We start from the raw sequence: 22,346 nt of genomic DNA, 5'->3' as shown, positions 1-22,346 counted from the left end.
AGATGAATGGTGCAGTGCTGCTGTTGTCATGGCAACCGCAGTGCAAAAAGAGGGGGAGGAAAAGGATGAGTAGGGAGGAAAGAAAATGGCATAAAAAAAGGAAGGAGGGAGGGTTTTATTAAAGGGACAGTTTTTCGTGCGTGGATGGAGCTTTGGGGACCCATCTGATCGCATGCAAAAAGAAAAAAGAGGAGAGGTGTTATTTGATAGGAACAAGGGTTTCAATAAAACCTACTCCATTTTCCTCTTGGGCTCATGCATCCCTGTCTGTCCTTGTTTTACCCTTGAAACTGTATTTGTACAGCAGCAGCCATGTTTTACGGCTTTAGGGGTTCAAACCCACGGGGCTGAGAGTTTATTCTGTGCTACGTTTGCTTCTGTCGGGGGTTTATATCCGTTACGCTGTAAGCCCGCTGTTTGTTATTAATCTCTTCCAGTCACACTTATTTCCCCAGAGTGACATCTCAAACCAGCATGTTTTATAGTATTTTACCAACAAGCCTTACATATGTGCTACAGTAACAGGTCAAAGTTTGGAATGCGACTTTATGTGCACCACCAGTCCTCTACAATGTAGAATCCAATACAATGTAATTATGTAGAGTCTACATAATTTAACCCGGGTCTCTATCTGACCATGCCTGCAGTTAAACATTGCCTCTTGCTAAGGAGTGCACAATATAATTTATTTTACGCCAGTTTTAATTTAGGGTTGGACAACAATAACTTACAAGTGATGTGTATTGTAGGCTAGTCGCATATTGTCAGCAAGATGCAACATATTCCTGTGAGATAGATGACAAGTGGGGGTGGTTGATCACATTAAGCTTAAAATGAGCACGGATACACTTCTTGCTCCAGGAGGTTTCATAAGTGTTTGACTATGTTGCTGACTAATTTTCAAATAATCTGTACACATAATCAAGCAGTTCCTGACAGTTTAAAGCTAAACAAATAAACTATTATCTTTATTCCCACTGCCACAAAACACCACTTTGTTGATAATATGTGCTGTTTTGTCATTTTTAACATGCCTACTTTATATTGAAGTGTTTTTTCTCGCACATTAACCCGATAGAGACAGTGACGTACTTACCCTCAATCTTCTCTGACAGATATAACGTGTGAGTGAACTTAAGAGATGCTTGTAGGCGGATTTTTTTTTGCATTGGACAGAGCGAGGATTTCCCCCATCTCCAGTTTTTGTGCTAAGCTAACCAGCTACCAGCTTTTTTTAGCCCTGGACAAGAAAGTGTATCAATCTTAAATGGAAGGAAGAAGGTCTGTATGTCCGATTGTCTTGACCACCGTTGGTGACCCAAGGAAGCACAGTGATCAGTGCGACCTCTTGAGATCTGTAGGACGTATTTATTAGTAGTGGAAACACTGGAGTGAATTTAGAGGGGACGCCTATTAACACAGGTGAACAGCATGGTGGGTACAGCATGCTCTCCGTCGCTCGCTACAGGACATTCAAGAGCAGATTAGTTCTTGAGAATGCTGCAAACAGTAATACCACAGGCCAGGCAATCAGCCCATTCCACACAGGCACATTTCCAACGGGCACTGCAGTACTTTCACAAAATGCCAAACTTTGGCTCTAAATTATTTTCTGTATTTGAAGTGACTGAACAAGACCAAGACACCTGGGCGCCCTGATAGCTTCATAGGTAGAGCGGGCGCCCATCTAAAGAGGTTTACTCCTTGACGCAGAGGGCCCGGATTCGGCTCTGACCTGCGGCCCTTTGCTACATGTCATCCACCCCCTCTCTCTTTACCCTTTCACTTCTTCAGCTGTCCTGTCATTAAAGGCCTAAAATGCCCAAAACATAATCTTAAAAAAATGACTGAAACACCTCAAAGGTTTCAGTTTAAAAAATCCTGCAATGCAACCTTTTATGTCTTTTATTTCACTCTTCTGCGCCAGCGTTCAACAATCATGTCAGCAGAAATGGATAAACTGCAAAAATTGAAAGATATGTATCAATTTCATCAAGTACCTTTACAATGACACACTGTAAAAGAACTTATTTGCACTAAATGTAAAAAAGGCAGGATAGGTAAATGATATTTTACCGCTAAAACACCCAGACTGTTTTTATCATACTCCCATTTCAATTACTCCTTTCTACACTTAACCTTCACTCTTTATTTTTCACCTGTGACAGTGAAGCTAAAAATGTCACATTTCCTTTTAGCGGAACAAATGGTTCGCAGGGTCCGTGGTGGCAGGGACGGTCGAGGCGAGAAATAATGACGATAATTGAAGAACGATTTTCTCAATGTACAATGCTGCAGTAAGGAGGCGTGGTGAGTGAGTTGCCCCAAATGTCGGTGTTCATTTTAAAAAAATCTCAGCGGACACCAGATGCCATATAGGACGCGAGGCTGGCTAAGGAGGCATGGAAAGAGGGAGATTGAAATGTCCCAAATGTCATACTTCCTCTCAAAAATCCACAGGAAAAGATCAAGGCATGGCGCACTGCAGGTTTGTGTTAGATGACTTAAAAGGAAAAGTCCAGATTTTACAATATGGTTTCCAGAAACCAGGAAAACAACTGATACATATATCATCATATATCATATTATACAAACATATTTGAGTAGGTCAGGTGCATTGCTTCATTTTTAATTTGTTGCCTCATTTCTTTACATGATGTAGGGAGTATTGGGTGTTAATGTATCAATGTTATTTTGGTTACCAGCCGCATAAAGGATGCAAAAGAAAATCAGCCTGTACACCTGTACTTAGCAGGTTACGATTTTACGTATAAATGATGCATTGTTATGAATTAAAATACCTAATAGCATTAAAAAGCTGTTACGATTAGCAGCAACATTAAAATGCTTTCACATGTAAACATATTTACAGTATATTAATACAACCTCCTAAAGGGAAAGTTTAGATATTATACAGTTGTTTTAGGTACTTTTCTAAGCAATGCACTGCTCTGGACGGGGGCAGCAGCTAAACATACTTTAGCCACCTAAAAAAAAGCCCACCTACAAATCTATCTCGGTCGTATACACTTAAACTGACATGTATTTTCCTCACTTCATTTTGCTGCAGATAACCCTTTCCAATGGGAACCTAAGCCGGAATAGTAAAAGAAAAAAAGGTCTAGATAGTTATAAAGTAAAACCAAAAGCTTGAAAGTGCAACAGCTCTTCTCTTACATTACGTATCATATTAATCAGAAGTACTGTAAAGAAATTGTGATAACTACTTTTTGTGATCTATTGCAGCTGTTTAGTTGTCGTTTTATCTTACCCACAACACTGCTTCAGGTAATAATAACCTACGTTTCCCAGATGCCTCTTTTGAAAATCCCCAAATAATGTGTCTCAACACGAGTTTTAGCTGTGGGCTTTAACACAATAACATCTTATTATAGACCATTGTATTTGTGCAAAAAATGCCAACAAGTGATCCTGTCATCTCCATTTGGACACCTAATACCACTAAACAATAACACAGGCCCAGAAATGCAGCATTCATCACGAGAAGCTAATTTAACCGAGCACATCATCATGTGCGTCCTTTAAGACAACCCACACAATGAGCTGTAATAGCTGACTAAGCAGTTCTGCACACTGTGCCTTGTTAATGCTGGCCATCCATTTTTATGCATGCATCACATGGCCATTTAGAAGTTAGCTAACTGTAGTACAGTGCCACTTATTCACATATCACTCTATTACTGTAAGCACCATAGACAGAGACAATAGATTTTAGATATACTCAAATTACTGTAATCACTGCAGGAAGAGAGGGAGAAAAAAATGAGGTGGTATAATTAAACCAAGCGGATTCTCAGGTTTTAAGGCCAAATGCAATTTTCCACCTTTATGTGGCAATTCATGGGGAAGGAGTAATTGAATTGATTGCAGCCATTAATTAGGGGAAAGTAGTGTAATCTGGGGAAAGATGTTGAAATAATTCCCTTTAAATGTTTCAGAGTGGAGCATGGCCAATCAATCAGCTTGGGCGATGGTCTCTGGCGAGCCTGACACTTGAGTGAAGGAACAAATAAGCAATCAGTGATGATAAGTCATTACAATCAGCTACTGAGATATCTCTGTGAGAATGAGCAATACTCAGCACTCATAGTGTTAGATAACAGCGGGCTAAAAATAGTCAACGTAAAAAACAGTGGTCGGGGGATCTGCGAAAAATGAAGACAAAGTTATGTTGCATATCGTCACCTTCCTAAAATAATTGCCTAAGTCATTTTTTCACGTTTTTCAGAAAACACTAAAAACTGAACCAAATACTGAACATATGATATTTATTAATAATTTCATTCAAAGAAGTTACGACAATATATTACTTTTGACATACTAATAACAATGTCTGTAAATAATGCAACATGAGAGGAATAAATGACTTAGGCAAATTTATGAACATGCCTTTGTGACTCAGGCAATTTTAAACCCTCTGAATAAAAACGACAAAATAACTATACGTATAGCCTTGCCTATATTATAGTAAACATCATCACTTCCCGATTGGGGACGAGCCCTGAATCATGGAAATAACTTCACTGATCGAGTGGTAAAATCTTTTTTCTTCTTGAAGCAGCAGACATGTTGAAAAGCTTGTAAAACTGCCTAAGTCACATTGTCTTTTGACTTAGGCAAAATAAAACTGCCTATGTCCCACTTTTGACTCAGGCAGTCATACTAAAGGCGTAGAATCACATGACCTGTTCAACTGAGGATGTAGGAAATTTTACCAGAGGTGGCCAGCACCATGAGGAGATGATTTAGGCAAGAAAATACTTTTTGTAAAAAAATGACTTAGGCAATTATTTTAGGAAGGTGACGATACGTAAAACAAACTGAGAATGTATGTTTTCCTGAGAGCACATCAGGAGGTAGAAATGATATCATAACTTGGGAAAAGGGAACATTTCCATTGAAAAAAATGCAAAGGCTTATAATTATGTAATACTTGTTTAAAGACTCCGTCCTCAGCAGACGATCCAGAATAGAGCCCAGTGTTGGAAAAAGTGTTCAAATAATTTGCTTTAGTAAAAGTATAAATACACTAACAGTATAAAACTACTCCATTACAAGTTAAAGTCCTTCATTCAGAATGTTACTTTAGTAAAAAGTACGGAAGTATTAGCAACAGAACATAATTGAAGCATCAAAAGTAAAACTACTCATTATGCAGAATGGCTTCTGTCAGTATTATATTATTTTATTATTGGATCACAAATGTATTCATTTTCACTTTTAGTACTTTATTGTAACATTGGATCTTAATTTATATATTGATCTTATGTTTTGTTTATACAATTTTAATATGAAAAGTAGCTAAAGCGCTTAAATGGGTGTAAAGTAAAATTGTACTGAAGCACAGTACTTAAGCAAAATGTTACTCAGTGCACTCAGACACAGAACCTCTTCCCAGACTGTGTAGTCTGACCTCTCTGAAAGGCAGGGGGCTCAAAAGACAATTTCCCCGGGAGGTTTAATAAAGAATACAAATATTATTGTTAGTTCAGTTGGAATAAATGTGACAGAGTCTCTATTTCATTAATAAAGTTATTCTTGCTTAGTTGTTAAGAGCCCAAGCAATCCAACAGCAGCCTGATATGATGGATGTTGAGAAATTTTACTTAAGTAAAAGTAGCGATACCATGCTATAATAAATATACTAATGATGAAAGTTAAAGTCTTAACTAGTAAATGGATCATGAGTCTAAGGCTGCTCCATTACTGCAAAAATCATAACCACGACTATTTTTGGTCAATATTGTCATTATGACTTTTTAACACAATTTACTCGATAACTTTGTAAAACATCATGCATTTATTAGTTATAATTTTTTTTCTTCATTTCATTTTTTCATTTTAAATATAATTCCACTGAAAAACAAATAAAAAAGTAAAGCAAAATTAGAAAAAGAAATATAAAAAGATACATAAAAGATCTGAATGATAGAGATCAACTGTGCTGTAACATTAGTGCACTTTAGCAACATACTAAAAATCTACGTTAACATATATTTAATGTATCAAGATAATAAATAAAAAGATCAATAAATTAGATCAAATATGTTGTAGTTTCCCAACACAACCCTCTAAACATACTGTATATTGTATGTCCACTGCGATGACATGGTCCAGTATGCCTCCTGCCGTCCTTATCAATGTGTTCCACAAGTTGACCCCTCAAGCATCTGAGGGCCCCCCTGAGAGTCTTCATGCAGACAAAGAGGATTAAATCAGAAACTCAATGGTTCTCTAAAAAGGTCAGTGCTTTCATAGCATTTTCATTCTATTGGAGCCTTGAAGTCGAATAACTCAAGTCCTCACCAACACCCCCACTCTGCCACAGGAGGGCAAAGAGAGACTGCGATTGGTGGAGGCCCCCAGGGGAGAGGGGGTGGGTGATCAAAGTGCTACAGCCTTAAGACCTGCTGCTATTTGCTCTTTATTGGGGCATTCAAGCCTAAAAAAATAACCTGGCGATTTGCCACATGGTTGTGCGGAGGGGAGAGTTTTAATGAAACGGCCCATCTGTGTGACGTCCGGTTGTGTTCTTAAATCCCCCGACAAAGCACAAGTAAGACTTTATAGTTCACAATTACTGTTTTCCTTCAAATCGTTTACAGATAACGATGTTTCCGACCGCACGTGAAAGCAGCTTTATTTTACAGGAGAGAGAGAAAAGAGACAAGAGAGACATGGCGAGTGCTTAGTTGCTGCAGGAAACATTCAGCACAACTCCCGGGCAGTTTAGTGCTTGTGTTTCGTTTTTTTTTTTTCCTTCAAATATTATTTTTATTAAAACTTTCTTTTGGCAGCGACAGTGATGTTTCCCATTTACTGTATGGGATTCTAATACCGCTTCAAACCATAGCTCAAAACACACAGGTCGCAGGTTATGATTGGCCTCCGCGGTGTGACGGGGGGAGGGTTCCGTTTCTCCAAAAGTTGAGCCAATCTCAACTTTTCGCCACAGGCCAGCTACGTATTTTTGAGTGTCCCCCTTGCGGCATCCCCCGCCGCAGCCTAAACACACTACCCCAATTAAAAATGAATGGAAAGACCTGCGTTTTTGCCAGACCATTGGAGCCGAAGAAGGCTGTCTGAATGCGGTCTTATGCACTCCTCTGCCACCTCTCTTTTTTCCCACCTCTGCCATCGTTGGCATGGGAGGGGTTCTGTGACGCCAGCGCGCACGCGCACACGCACACGCACATACACACACACACACACACACACACACACACACACACACACACACACACACACACAAGCTTGGTACTGTCAAGCTGTGCAGGAAGTGGCGCTGAGTTTGAATTAATTAAAGGGTGAGAAAGCCGGGTGGTTAAGACCTAGAGCAATCTGGTGTTTGATGGCACTCGAGAGCAGACATAGGTCTTTGAGGAATTGAAGGACTAGAGTTTTTTTTTTTTTGTTTTTTTTTTAAAGATACTTTTTTGGGCCTTTAATTCCACAGGACAGATGAAGACATGAAAGCGGAAAAAGAAATGGAATGACATGCAGCAAGGGGTCGCAGGTCGGAGTTAAACCTGTGCCCGCTGCGTTGAGGAGTAAACCTCTATATGTGTGCGCCTGCTATACCAACTGAGCCAAACCGGCCACAGGACTTGAGGGTCTTTGTGCTTGTTCGTTTTAGAGTCAGACCGGCTTATGCAAGAGCGGTTTAGCTCCAAAAATCGAATGGACATGTTATCTGAAGAATAAGGAAAGAAGAAAACAGTATGTAACACAGATCTTACATCTGTACCATAGACTGTTAATACACAGTCTATGATCTGTACAGAGCTTAGTCCTGCGACGCCCCACCAGCTGTACAAAATCATACAGTTTTATGTTGTTGTTTTTTGTCAGAGACTTAATCATTACATCAGACTACAATATAACACACATTAGGTGGTGTGACAGAGACATACATCTGGAAGGATTAACACAGTGAGGTGCTAATCCTGCCAAAATCCTACCTCTCACTGTCATGCACACAAACTCACATGAACATTCAAGTGTAATTGTACAAATTATGCAAAAGCAAAACGAATCACACAAAGCAGAAGAGCAGCAAGTATATATCTGAGACAAAGAGGATATTAAAAATGAAATGACTCCTAATTCCCAAGTTAAAATAAAAACATTTCAGAGCTGCCTTCACAACCAGCAGCAGCATCTGACTAGCATACTATACCAAGCAGATTAGTCTATTTTGCTGTTGCAGAGGCACCGTACCTGCGTCCAGCGCTTAGTGAACCAAGACAACTGTGATTGATTTAATGAAATACCAATACACCAGAGCACGTTTTTCTCCTACCCAGGAATGTTGTCTGGACTAGCCAGACCCTCCTCCGTAGCGCTGTGGAGGAAGGTCTGGCAACACAAGACTACAAGTGTATTGACCACATGTGCGACAATACTGTAAACAGACTTCTCACTACGTCAGCCGTGATATCAGACATAAGACGGCACAGCTGCCATCGCTATTCTTAAACAGCATGTTCCTCTCTATTGGCCATCACGCACGCACGCACGGACACACACACACACACACACACAGACGGACAGACACACACAATCTAAAAAATTCACTTTGATCCACTTAGATGAAAGTGTAGACATTAAATCAGGCTGCCACGAAACATGAAGTTAAAGAAAAATACAAAAGGAGCAAAGATGGCTCCTTAAACAGCAGAGACAAGCAAAGAGAAATGTCACTCTCAAGTCCTGATCCCCCAAAACAGCCTCTGCTGGATCCTGTCACCCACACAGAGCCCTCCTACATTGAAAGAGAAAATCTGTTTCCCCTTTAAAACCTTAGTTGATACCTTTAGATGACCCGGAAGTAAAAAAAAAAAGGTAAAAACCATGGTCCCTTTGGCATATCAGAAATGGTTAATGATCTAAAGTAGCCGAGAGGCTGGTGCACCCTAGTGGCAAGTACTGAATCAAGCATTAAGTCCTTCACACCCACTCTACATCTATGTAGAGGCTGCACTGATATTGGGTGAAGCAATGTCAATATTTCATTTCTCAGTTTTGAAAATCGCCACAGAGCCGTGTGTCTTGGATGCCCACGCTGCCCTGTGCACCAAACCACAGAACTATAAAAGCAGAGGGAATATGTCACAAAATCCAGTTAATGGGGAGCCAGAGCAGGGGGGGAGGCAGGTTCCCACATTCTCTGAATGTCAGGGTTGAGTGTGGAAGGAAACAATTAGCGGTGGAAGACAAAGAGCGATAAAGGAGGGTAGCGCCGACCACAGCTCCCAGTCCATCAGCTGCTTTTGGCTCTTGGACTTTGGTGATTACAAGAATTGGAAATTGCAGTTTGCCGCAGGCCAGAGCTGGGCCCTACTGTATGTTTCTACTCAGAGTCAGTGGGGGAGTAATACAGTAATTGATAACTGATTATCGGCAGCCATCAGGGTGAGAAGCCATCCCGCTCCTCTTCACTTTTAATTCACTGTGTGAATCAGATTCTCTGATTGATTGGGTACCCTGCCTGCAGTGGTACAGCGAAGGGTTAAGGGAGGCTTTATTAGCACAACGAGTCTCTGGGGGAGGACAGTTGTAGGCAAGGATGTGTGCGTACAAGACATGAACCAGATTTAACTCACATCTAAATCCCACATGAATGTTTTTATGAAACTTCACGGCAGCGTGTTTACCTGTGAGCTTCTTCACGGGCTGCAGCCTGACACTGATGGTCTGGTGGGTGAGCAGCGGGGAGGAGGGCAGCGAGCGTGACACGCCCTCCATGATGCGAATGTGCTGCATGCCCTCAGTCATAGAGAGAGGGGGCACAGCGTAATCTCCTTCAAAGGCACAGTCGCTGTCTATGCTGCCACCTGCAGGGTGGGAGGGAAAGAAAATGAGTATGAGATGCTTTTCTCTGCTATTAATAGTTATATTAGGTATAACCTAACACTGATGGGACACAAGAGTTTCAGCAAAGAAAGCAAGGAGACTTCACGTAACAATGTATGAAGAGGTCATTCAAGTAGAGACCTGATAAAAATGGCATTTGAGTCGAATGTCACTCAAATATTGTTATAAAATAACATTCTGACACAGTCTTGACCAAATATTTTCCACTGAGATTCTCCTAGGGGTTTTGGGCTAACAACTCATTCCATTATCTATTAACTTGCTGATTATATTTTAATTAATTGATTGCTCATATGTCTATAAGATATCAGAAAACAGATGCACTTCACAATTTCCCAAAGCAGTGTTTTATTTGTTTTGTGGGATAACAGCTACATTTACAGTTAGATAGTGTAGAAGGAAACAGCTTAAGTCTAATTTTATCCTAATATGCTCTTTCCTGTTGACTGATGACGTTCCTTTTACATTACCTGATCAAGAAACTTTTAGTGTATCCTTCTCTGCTTGCCTTTTGCCTAGCTGTTAAAATAAAACATTTTACTTTGGTCACTGTGTCAGAGACCTTTTGTTTAGAGCCTAAGTTGACTCAAACTAAAATTCACATCTTAACTGATCTATCTTGACGACGTTCATCTTCCGGGATTGTTCAGGTAGAGCGGGAAATTCCGCTGAACGTCCCTCACTTCGTCCGGATGTTCGTCACCTTCCTCTTTTATTCTATTGGCATTCTGAACTCCGGTGCATTTCTGAGGACTATGATTAACTGCTCCACAGATCTCTGCAGGGTAAACAGCTAGCGAGACTATCTGTCCAATCTGAGTTCTCTCTTTCACGACTAAAACAACTTTTGAATGTACACACGTTCCACAAAAACAAGTTCCTTCCCAAGGCTGGTTTGCAAAGGTACCGCCATTGTGTCCGGAGATTAGCGAAACCTAAGACAATTGTGATTGGTTTAAAGAAATGCCAATAACCCAGAGCACGTTTTTCTCACATCCTGGAATGTTGTGGGGACTAGCCAGACCCTCCTCCGCAGCGCTGTGGAGGAAGGTCTGGCAATGGGAGACTAGACCTTGACTAATCAAAGCACTTTTGATTAGCTGAAGCAGACAGTACTGGGTCCATGCATATCTACTTAGTGAGTTGAATGTCTTCTCAGCTTTTGTTTATTGTGATTCTTTTAGTAACCTTGTATAAAACCCTGGCCAGAAAAACTCATTCTGGTCAGGGAGATTTCTACTGCTTCTTGTGAACTTCTTTCTCCACTGCACAGTGAATAAAACTAATCTGAGTCTAATCCTCACAAGCTGAAAGCAACAGAACCCACAATTTTCTGTTGATCAATTGATAATGGTAGCACTAGTAGGGCCACTGTGTTGGATTGCATTTGATTCTACAAGTGTTTCTATTTGTTCACCCCTGTAGAAGCTGTATGGCAGGCAGATATGAGTACCCAGACAGAACCTCAGCCTGCTCCCTGGATTACAACACCAGTATTGAGTCCAACAAGATTGGCGTGACCCAGAAGAGAGAACAGGCCTGCGGGGAACACGTGCCGTTAACATTCACTGTAATAACCTACAGCCTGCCTGAGGTCTGTAAGCCCCACAGTAACACAATACCCCACAGTTTTAATATAATAACAGGAGGATTTTCTAACCCTCTGCAATAGGTTCAAACAAACCAAAACAAGTAGGACAGAGTCATGATCACGAGAGCAAAGAAAATGCTTTCACAATGGGCAATAATTACAGATGAAGCCCAAACAACCACTCGCCCATTTTTTTCCCCTCTCTTGCTTCAAAAAACACAAAATTTAAGAAGTTATGGCTTCTGTTTTTTTTTTGTTTTGTTTTTTTACTTTACACACACACACACACACACACACACACACACACACACCCACACACACACACACACACACACACACACACACAACCCTGGTGAACAAACCCAAGCCAGCTGTCTGAAAACATCCATTTTGTGAATCAGCTCTGGCACATGTCCCTGCAGACAGAGCTGTAAAACCAACTGGTCAAACAACAGTCTCGCATCAGACAGCCGCCACAGTGAGACATGAAGCCATTATTAGACGCTAATCCATGACACGTCCCAAGGGAAGCATGTGACGGTTAGGATGGGGTCGAATTGTTTTTTGTAATGCAAATACGCTAGTATACAAACACACAAACACACACACACACACACACACAAACACACATCCCTCTGTGGCTCCAGAAGTGCTGGAGTCAGTCCACCCAGTCACTGGGGAATGTCGTGCGAAAGCAAAAAAAGCCAGAGCAGCGGTTACATCCCCAAGCATGGAAATTCTTCTCATTTATGCAGAGCCTGAAGTGAATACCAAGGAGGGGACTTAGTATTCTGTTAGCAATTATCAGTCGTCAAGATCCAACTCAATTTCAACGCATTCCAATATTGAATGAAAACACACAATCATAATATTTATTTTTCTTCCAAAAAGTAAAGAAATTTGGGCTATCTTAGCATTGGCGGAAGAAGTATTCAGATCCTTTGCTTCAGTAAAAGTAGTTAAACCACACTGAGAAAAACGCCACTAAAAGTCCGGCATTCAAAACCTCAATTGAGTAAAAGTATTTATTAGCCAAAATGTACTTTCAGTAAAATGTTCCCTGTCAGTGTTTTCCTAGTATAATTAACTCTTATATACTGGTGGTTGGTTGTTTAACCTACCGCAATACATAATATTCTTTATGATCATCACATGTTTGTAGCATCGCTGTCCTGTGAGGACCACGTATCTCTAAAACGTCAACTTTTCATGGGGTCAGAAAAACAGCCCTGTTTTCAGCTTTGTGACGATGCGTTTTCTAACTGATCCAAGAAGCTTGTTAAAGACTTTATTTAGGAGGAGAATTTATCTCGACATAACAACATAAGGGAACACGTCATTCAACATCAACACATCTGGAAATACATGATTTGGACTGCACAGGAAGCGGATGATAAACTGTCATCTTTAAAGTAACTAAAGCTGTCAGACAAATGGAGTGGAATAAAAAGTACAAAATTCGCCTCTGAGATGTAGTGGAATCAGAGTATAAAGTTGCATAAAATGGTAATAAGTATGTCAAATCTTAATTAATTACAGTACTTAAGTAAATGTACTTAGTTACATTCCCCCACTGGATCTTAGGTGAAAATAATCACCTTAAAATCAATAGTAATAACATCAAAGATTAACATTAAGCACTTTTTCATACACAGTCTCGAGTAATCAAAAGGTGTAATTTAGTGCAAAGATGGAGGGCGGAGAGGGAGGAAAAGCCGCACTTCAGTGGTAATATCCAGAGAACAGAAGCGTTGGAAATGATGGCGTTTCTTTTTAAGAGACTGTGATGTGAGACACGTTTAAGGGCACTCCGTGCCTCGAAATAATCACAAACACCTACTTGTCGAGGTGTTTGGCACAAAACATGCACGAGGAGGGAAGAAAAAAAAAAAAAGGCAACATGAAATTATAATTGCCAAAAACATTTCCTGCCAAGCACTGACATTCACACTGTTGATAAACATATCTTATTGTGTACACCTTCTTTTCCTGACAAGAAACTCAGATTTACAGGCGGAATAACAGGAATATAAAATTCATACAGTTCTCTCCCTGTAAATATAACATCATTTCCAGTAGTCGTAAAGTTTTCTACCATAAAGTCGGGTGAAATACAACTTGGCAAACAAGGCCTCCTGGGTTTCTGCCGTGGAAACATTGAGGGAGAAGAAATGGAAAAAGACCGTCGAGAGAAGTATTACCAGAAATGAGGAAGTAAAGGATAAGGGGAAAACACTTGCATGCTGTTTCTCTGCAATCTTCCAGCAAGCTTTTCATTCACTTGCATAATACACATCGACGCCTGGGAGCAGCTCAGCACACCCCATTATGAGGAAGAGAAGACAAGATATTGCCAAGGTGCTCAGACGTCTTTTACAGTAAAAACTATATTTCATAAAGGCAGCGCTCCAGACTTACTACCTGAAACCCTTCTCTTTTCAGTGACATGTGATCATTAATTACTGTGGAAGGGGTCTTCCCCCCCTGCCACTAATTGCCACCTCAATTATAATTTGTCTCCTGCTAGTTGTACTACAGCACTCACTTTTAAAAAATAAATTTGAAGACACTTCCTTATTTAATTCTTAGCTTATTAAATATTTTTGTGTCAGTGTTTACAGACGGTCCCTGAGCACCGCCGGCTGCTACTAGAGACCAAAGTTATTTCTCCAGGTTGGAGGACGGCTGGTTTGGATAGTTTTTAGCTCGTTGTTAACCTTACTACGTTAGGAAAGATGCATCATTTGTGATTTAATATAATTTCGCTATAGAGTAATTGATCCAGGAAGTTTGAATCTGTGAATATCTTTCTAACTTTGCCCACGTTTAGAAAACCGAGGGCACAGAGTATGAATCTGTTCATGCAGTTTATAAAACCGAGCTCTCAGCTCCGAAACATTTGAGAGAAACGTGAACATTAATTTAAAAAAAACAAAAAACAAAAACATTTTTGTCTGCTTACCTTGGCCAATGTGGCTCAGGTGAGGGTCTAGACTGGGCGAGCGGGGGTCTGCCAAGTCTTCACTCCCACCATCTGCAGGGAAGGAGCAGAAAGAGAAAGATAAGGAGAGAGCACGGCGGTGCTGGTAACGTGGCGGGGAGGCCAGCAGAAAGACCAACTCCTCCTCTCCGATCAGCCAGGTGTGGGACCTGAGGACCCCCAGCAAGCTGCTCACACACAGACCATCCACACCCTTCCTCGTGAGGCCCAAGCGGCCCCTTATGGTGGCAAAGGGGGACCGCGCCGCCAAGCTCCACATCTTCCGCTTCCCCATGGTTAGACTAAAGTGAGCCTCTACCTCTCAGGCCCTGCCCATGCAGAAAACCAAATAGTTTACATTACAGTCACTGTTGCATGCAGAGAGGCCTGTGTTAGAGCTCACTGGACTCTACGGTTCAATGAGCGAGGACTAGCAGTAAAGCAGTGGGCGTTTCCCAGGATAGATCCACATACGGTTAATGATAGGAGGATCAATTACGCCCAAGGGAGCAGGCAGGCAAAATTAGCCACAGTGGATGGAGCTGAAATGAGGGGGGTGGGGGCGGCATCACTGGGCAGCACAGTCAGTGTCACCAAGGGGATTGTTTCATAATCCTGTTCAAGTACGGATGGATCTACTGTAAAGCTCGACAGGCCAGCAGAGGAGGTTTGGAACAAATGATTTATACACCCAAGTGAAATCAAGTGAGCTCTTAATAAAATTGGAACTATGATGATGTATGAAAACTCGTCTAAGCCAGGGGATTTTCTAAGTGTAGATAGATCAAAGATTGTTGTATTAGCCCCCCGCCCTCTTCCACCTATTGTGTTTCAATCACAGAGCTCACCATCAGCCCAGAAAACCCAAACAAATACTCAAGTATTATCTCTCCCATCGCAGATTCACACTCGACATGCCAGTAGCCTCACAGCAGGCTGGATTGGCTCGCTGGTGAACAGATCAAGCTCGTCGATGCACAGATAGAATAAGCCGTGGGGCATGATTGTGTGAGAACTGGGCCAGTGTGAGATTGACACTGATTGTGGAAGGGACTCCTCTGCAGAGGATTTACATTGTGCGTTTCGTGACATGAGGCACCATGTCAGGAGGTGTCAAATTAATAGGCATGCCAACAAAATGTGAAATGCCAAAACGTATCATTTGGGAGTGATTTTGAGGAAATTTCAGCAAAACAACCTTTTTCTTCTTGGCGTTTCCAGATAAAACTATAGATCCTCCTGAACAACACCGCCATTTCTTGCATGTTCAACACCACCAAACCCACCAGAAATAGCTTCTCACCTCGTATGCCTGATGAGCCACCGAGTAAAATCAATGTTGATTCAGGGCTTTGAAGATGATGCGCTCTAGCTACGAGCAAATGTTGCACACTGAGCCATGAAGCGACACGTATGCACAAACATGCGAGCACATATGTAGAGTGTGATGTTACGCAGTAATACATTTTGCACACTTGCTGTGTTCCTGCAGCGGATCTGATTAGCACCATAGGTGATGCTTTGAGCCGCTTGCTTGTCATCAGACAGGTTCAGGAGCTTGAAATGTCACATCTGAGGCGTTCATTTAAATGAACAGAGGACATTAAAGCTGTAGAATTAGATACAATAGATCACTAAATTATTGACTCTCATTTTCTTCAGGTGTGTGGTGATATATAATTTCAAAAAGTATAAAAGTGCTCCTGATTGTGACACATACTGTATTAACCATGGCAAGTAGCTTTGGTGTAAAAACAAAAAACGAATAAGAAAAAAGAGCTGAGGGCTTTGGTGGAACTTAAACTAACAGACTCTGTCAGATTCCATCACAGTCCAACAACATGACAATTCTATGTTAAAAATTCAATTGTTAAAACCCACACCACCAATGTGGCTTCACCTCTTTACATCAGCCTCTTTTCTCTCCACAACCATTTCTTTTTAGTCTTGGCTAACACATCTTTGTACCTCTTTTATCCGAAAGAGAACGCTTCTATTCTTCTGTGCAGATGGCTCTCTTGTTACCAGTGATCACAGTACAATGTCTTGACACCGCGATTAATGGTCTATTAAGCAGGGAACATGAAACGGGAGGACCCATGGTTGACAGAAGACAGAGAAGTGTTTTCTTTTCGACTGCAGAGACAAACAGTGGACATCATTCTAGCTCCTTACAGAACATCTATTAACCACTTGGTCAACAACAACAACAACAACGTGAGAATACTACTGAACTCAGCTCAGTACCTGATTCACAGACAGAACAGACAATATGCACTCAGTAACCACATCCTATTCAGCTGTCAAATCAAAGCGTTGTGCTTTCTAAAGCTAAAAGCTCATCTCTTAAACTGAAGAAATAATGATGCACTTACACTGTTGGCTATTCTTAGGAGCTGTAATGCCACAGTGTTGCGTTAGGACGTCAAAGGAGCAAGTCAATTTCGCACTTGGACAAAGAGTCATTATGGGAGAAGTCAGCGTGACATCCGATAGTGATCCCATGGAGCATGGCGGAGAACTCCTCTATCATTATTGTTCCGACTACTGATGACCCTGGCGGTGTCCTGGCGGTGACCTCTGCTCTAAAATGAGGCTTCTTTTCCCATGTACTGTCTGAGGGTGATTGCTACAAATTGTGTTCTTAAAAGACAGGGCATAAAAGACAGAAAGCTAAGTCATCACTAGTTACCCATAGGGGTTTTGATCTTTACGCTGGATGTCCAAAAACTTTGATTAGCTAACCTGGAGGAGAGTAGGTGGAACAAATTACAATTTGAATTGGATGTGGTTCTTTTTCTGTGACTGATTGATCATGTCACACTTTAAAAAGGAACCAACAGACTTGCACCAGTTAAGTGCAATCGTTGCCGGTCTTTCACTTGCAGGACCCCACAAAACAGCCAACAATGGAAAGAGAATAAGATTGTAACCGAGCCATGTAACTGAGACACATTCCGGATATTAGAGAATTACATCCTTCAGCTCAGTGACAGCGCAGTGATTCAGTGTTAGGTTCAAGTGCCCTAATGTTTCTGTTGTACATGTTGTCAATCCCCAGTTTCTCCCCAGAAGAGCAAACTAGGACACCTAACTAAACACATGTACTCTCCCTGTTAGCGCATATATTTCTCACCATTTATCAAAACAACAGATTAGAAATAGTAGGGGAAAATTAGTTGTTCCAAAGACTCTTCATCCTGTTTTATCCCAATTCCCAGTAATGACACCAATTACACCATTACAGGAATACTTTTTGTACTTTGCATACCTTAAGTGCATGACATCTAAATCTACATTCCCAATTAAGTGCACAGCATCCTTGCATTATCCTGGAATTCTATTATACACTTCTTCCCCCAGAGAGTTACATTTTAAACCATCTAAATTCCCAATAAATCTGATGTAGAAACAGAGGGATCGTGTGCGAGCTACGATAATAAAACACACTGACATTTATTCAGCACACGGTAGCCCACACACAAATAAAAAACTAACTGGCGTACCATATATCACACGGAGTTGTTGTGTGTGAGTAAATGTACTCGGGTAATTTACCAAAATAGAGATTGATTTAAAGAGTGGTAAAAAGAAAAGTTGGAATAGGTAAATGCAAATGAGTGAATCACTGCTGTAGAGAGAGCAACCATCACGGCTGCCAAGCTACAACTTCTGATGTCACCCAAGAAGAGACTGCGATACAACTGCTCCTGCGCTTTTAAGCAAGGCTCTTAAAAACCTCCAACTCGCGCACCTTAAGTAAAAATCTGATTCATTCAGTAAATCACAAAGTTGCAGGCGTTTATGTGTGCATAAGGGCTCTATAAAATGTCAGGAAATAGTGAAATATATTTAAATAATATTTGTTTTGTCTGACCAAAAGCCCAAGACCGAAGTATATTTAATGTATAGTGAAACAAATCAGGAATAAAATCTGAAAACACTCATATTTAGGAAGCTGAAATTAGCAAATGTTTGGCACTTTTGCACAATTTGTGTCTCAAGTTGCAGAAAAAAACATTTTGTCAGCAGACATATTGGCGGCAGCGATGTCACCACACTGTTCCTGCTGTTGATCGACTAACCAATTAAACCATGTATTTAAAAGTGTGCGGTTGTGTGTTTGAGTTTGGTCTCAGACAAACACTCTGCTCTTCTAGCCAGGAAATCTAGCCCCAAATCCAAAAGGACACCGTCAGACACCGCCTACCAAGAGCCTGGGTCTGTCCCAAGTTTCTTCCTAAAAGGGAGTTTTTCCTCGCCACTGTTGCACTAAGGCTTGCTCTTGGGGGAATTACTGGAATTGTTGGGTCTTTATATATTAATTAGAGTGTGGTCTAGACCTACTCTATCTGTAAAGTGTCTCAAGATGATGTTATGATTTGATACTATTAATAAAATTGAATTGAATTGATTAAGGGTCTGGCATTAGGTAATGAAATCTGCCCATCTCAAAGGGCGACACCAAGCGTGCATTTGAAAATCTCACTGCACGCAATTGGATAACATTACAACCAATCACAAAAACACATAGGGTTACGTATCCAGAGCCCCATAGAGCTCAACAGTCCCGCCCCTCCTCCGAGAGACCTTGGATTCCGGAAGTAAATTTCCCATTCATTTCTCCCATTGACGCCTGTAAAAATCTGTATATATACTGTATATAAAGAGTTTTAGACCATGTCTTTGGCTAACCAGCTATGGCGTGATTCATAAGCATACAATATATCATTTAGAGTACAAAAAATGAACAGAAAATCTAAAAATAAAAGTCAAATGTACAAGACTATGTACTCATCACATAAACCAACGCGCACCACTGAATAAAGGAAGTAACGGTTTGTTTAATTTGGCTAACCGCTAGCTGAGACAGAATGTAATAACTCTCAAAATAAAACCTGAAAATTATCGTTGCAAATATATAACAGCTGGTACGTCAGCTGTAGCCTGCTTTTCCCAGTGTTTAGTTTGAGTTAACATTATTTCAATCAAGCGGTCAGCCAGTGGTTAGCCAAATTAGCTGTAAGCTAAACTACCGTTAGCTTCTCGTGGAGGCTAACGGCAGAAGCGTGTGACAGATCGTGATTCGCGGAGTGTTGTAAATCCTCGTGAAACAGTGTTATCTTGCATTTGTGCACAGATCGGGTACCGACAGCTCCCCCTCGTCACCAGCATGAGTTCCACCAATCAGACACATCACTGTGGGATTGTTCAGAATTTTGGGTAATGAAGTACTTATCCAAGACATTGCGAATAAAAGACATTTATCTCAAAACAAGGTTGGTGCCCCATGAACTTTTGACATCTATTTAAGCATATACAATCGCTTAGTCATGTCGTAGCTGGGTTTTAAATCTACCATTGACGGTTAAGATTGTATGGCTTATACTCCAATTGTCAAAGGAGAAATTACATTGTACTTTTACTTCTGGAGCACGCTGTGGGCGAGACTGTTGAGCGCTATACGCTTAGCTACCTGCAGAGTTAACTCGTAGATTAAAATGTTGTCATCTGGCCCGCCTGTATCAGATACACCAATGTGATTGGTATAGTTAATGAGCAGCATTACTCAATGCCAGAGTAACTTGCTAAGCAAATTCAAATTGTGTTCACGCGAGAACTCTGGATATCCAGGGTACCGCTCTTCTGTTTTGATATTCATTCATGCTGAATTTAATCAGATTCTCAACAAAGTGGAGCATCTTAATGAATCACAACCCCACAGTGAGCTGCAGTGAGCCATATGAGAGCACAGACATCTGCTCGGTTGAAAAGTTGGAAGACATCTCCATTAGTATCAGCCTCCATGTGAGCTAACACAGAAATGCACACGCACGCAAGCAAGTCTGAAATAAAAAGGCTTGGCATTAAAAAACTCAGTAAATGTGCTTTATCAGGACTGTGTAAGTGAGATTTGAATAGATTTAATGGACAATGTTGGCACTAAGCAAATACCTCCACAATTGTAATCACGTTTTGATTTAAATATTGCTTAAGCCTGATTGGTGCACAGATAGTGGCGTGACATTTTTACCAAATAGAAAATGTGATACAGTATAACCAAAACGTTGTCAGAAACCTTTGTGTTCATGTGGGACCCAAAGGCTCAGTCTATGAAGCAGTTTCAGAATAAAAAAAATGTTTCGCTTGTTGTAAGAGCAACAATTTGGGTAATTTATGAATTCATTTAAGTACAAATTCCAATTGTGATCTGCTTCCAGCTTCTCAAATGTGAGGATTTGCTGCTTTAAAAAAAAAAAAAAAATCTAATTGTAACTAAATATCTCTGGGGTTTGGACTGTCTGACAAAACAAGACGTTTAAAGACGTCATTTTGGGGCCTGTGGAAAATTATTATGTCGCTTTTTGCACTCAGTATAGAGAGTTGAATATACCAAACGATTGAAAAACATGGTCACATAGTTCATAATGAATAACAGCACCTTTTTTTATATCCTTACACCAAATTAGAGAAGAAGCATCTGATAGATGTCAACATAATTACGGCATCAATGTTAGGCTATCACTGGACAAAGACATTCCTTTCAACTCTTAAGCTGTCATACTTTGAGGGAGGACAAACCGCATCAGTTATGAGGGTTCCCAGCAGAGGGAGGATACTGTTACGGACCTTTAGTTGTGACTCTGTGGGGAGAGCATAACGCAGGTGTGCTGAGCGGAATAGTATGAAGGAGACTGAGAGAGAGGGAGGGTGAGCAGAGCTGGCAGTTTCACAAGCTGTTAACTGTGTTTAGGACAGTGCTCATATCAGCTTTGATTTAACGTGAGTATCCTGCAGCCAGCCAGCATAAGAGCAAATAAACTGCTGTACCGTGTGGGTAGCAGACACTTCTGAATGTTTCTAGTGCCTACTACCTGCTGAATAATCCAATAATATACAGACGTAAAATGAATTTAAAACATAAAAAACTGGACTTGTTTGGACCGACAAGCCTTTGTTGTTGAGTCTGTTTATTAGGTAATAAGTGCATTAAACCCCGGCAAACTAGTACACTCACTTAGTGTACCAAGTACATCAAAGAATAGTTAGGAAAGTAACAATACCTGAGCATAAAAAGCCAGTAAATAGTAGTTAAGTATTGATTACGACAGATTTTAATGATAATTTCTCCAAGGGGCCACAAGATTCTCTGCAAATAATGCATCCTGATTTGCAGTCTTTATTTGTGGTCTGGTGCTAACACATTTAAATAACAAAATTTCCTGTTACACCTGCATATGGGATTCAAAATCTAGACAACCCCTTAACAAAACCATATGGTTCAGTGTATACAGTTTGGCTTCATTCTTGTGTCCTCAATATAAATGCGAACTGAGGCAGTACACGCTTTACCTCTACTTTGGACAAAATGCCTCTTTAAAGGGTCAAAAAAAGGTCACAACCTGAACATAGAGTATTTAAGATAGCACTGCAGATAATTTAGATGAATCTTTGTTGTGGCTCATTTGTTCTTTCTGCATATTGGTTTAGATGCAATGAGCAAAAAGTAAATCAGTGGAATCTTCCAATTTGCCAAGCAACAGCAGATGCAATTAAAGAAGAAATATCCCAGTCATGCCCAAAGCACAACAACCGTATCTCTTTTGCCCTGTTGTTACATAACTGTTGATTATCTGGTGGCTATAACAAATCCTAATGCAGATCTTTTTTTAGCTCATACTACTTCTGTTGCTGCTCCTTTTTTTGTTAACCACACCTGCGTTCCCATATAAATCATATCATATAGTCATAATATGACCTACATTACACAATGTAAATGTAAATGTGCTGTATTTATGTAGCGCTAGTCTTAACGACTACTCAAAGCGCTTTTACATAGTACAGGATACATTCACCATTCACACACATTCATACACT

At 40.7% G+C, this 22,346-nt stretch overlaps 1 protein-coding gene and 1 long non-coding RNA gene across 10 annotated transcripts in view; one reads left to right on the top strand and one right to left on the bottom strand.

Annotated features, from left to right (window-relative positions):
• The window catches only part of tanc2b (tetratricopeptide repeat, ankyrin repeat and coiled-coil containing 2b), a 147,329-nt gene that overhangs the window by 61,316 nt on the left and 63,667 nt on the right, over positions 1–22,346 (bottom strand). For all 9 annotated transcript variants that reach the window (XM_032502276.1, XM_032502279.1, XM_032502278.1 and 6 more), the window contains 2 exons: positions 14,451–14,522; positions 9,678–9,857 (listed from right to left, as the gene is read on the bottom strand). In XM_032502276.1, the coding sequence (XP_032358167.1) occupies positions 9,678–9,857; positions 14,451–14,522 (252 nt within the window). The remainder of the gene's footprint in view (positions 1–9,677; positions 9,858–14,450; positions 14,523–22,346) is intronic.
• The window catches only part of LOC116671229 (uncharacterized), an 11,088-nt gene continuing 7,328 nt past the window's right edge, over positions 18,587–22,346 (top strand). The window contains exon 1 of the long non-coding RNA XR_004327228.1: positions 18,587–18,600. This is a non-coding gene — a long non-coding RNA (uncharacterized LOC116671229). The remainder of the gene's footprint in view (positions 18,601–22,346) is intronic.

This window comes from Etheostoma spectabile, chromosome 21 (assembly GCF_008692095.1).
Source record: "Etheostoma spectabile isolate EspeVRDwgs_2016 chromosome 21, UIUC_Espe_1.0, whole genome shotgun sequence".
Taxonomy (NCBI): Eukaryota; Metazoa; Chordata; class Actinopteri; order Perciformes; family Percidae; genus Etheostoma; species Etheostoma spectabile.
The sequence above is the reverse complement of the archived record's forward strand: the minus strand, read 5'-3'. Positions and strand labels throughout refer to the sequence as shown.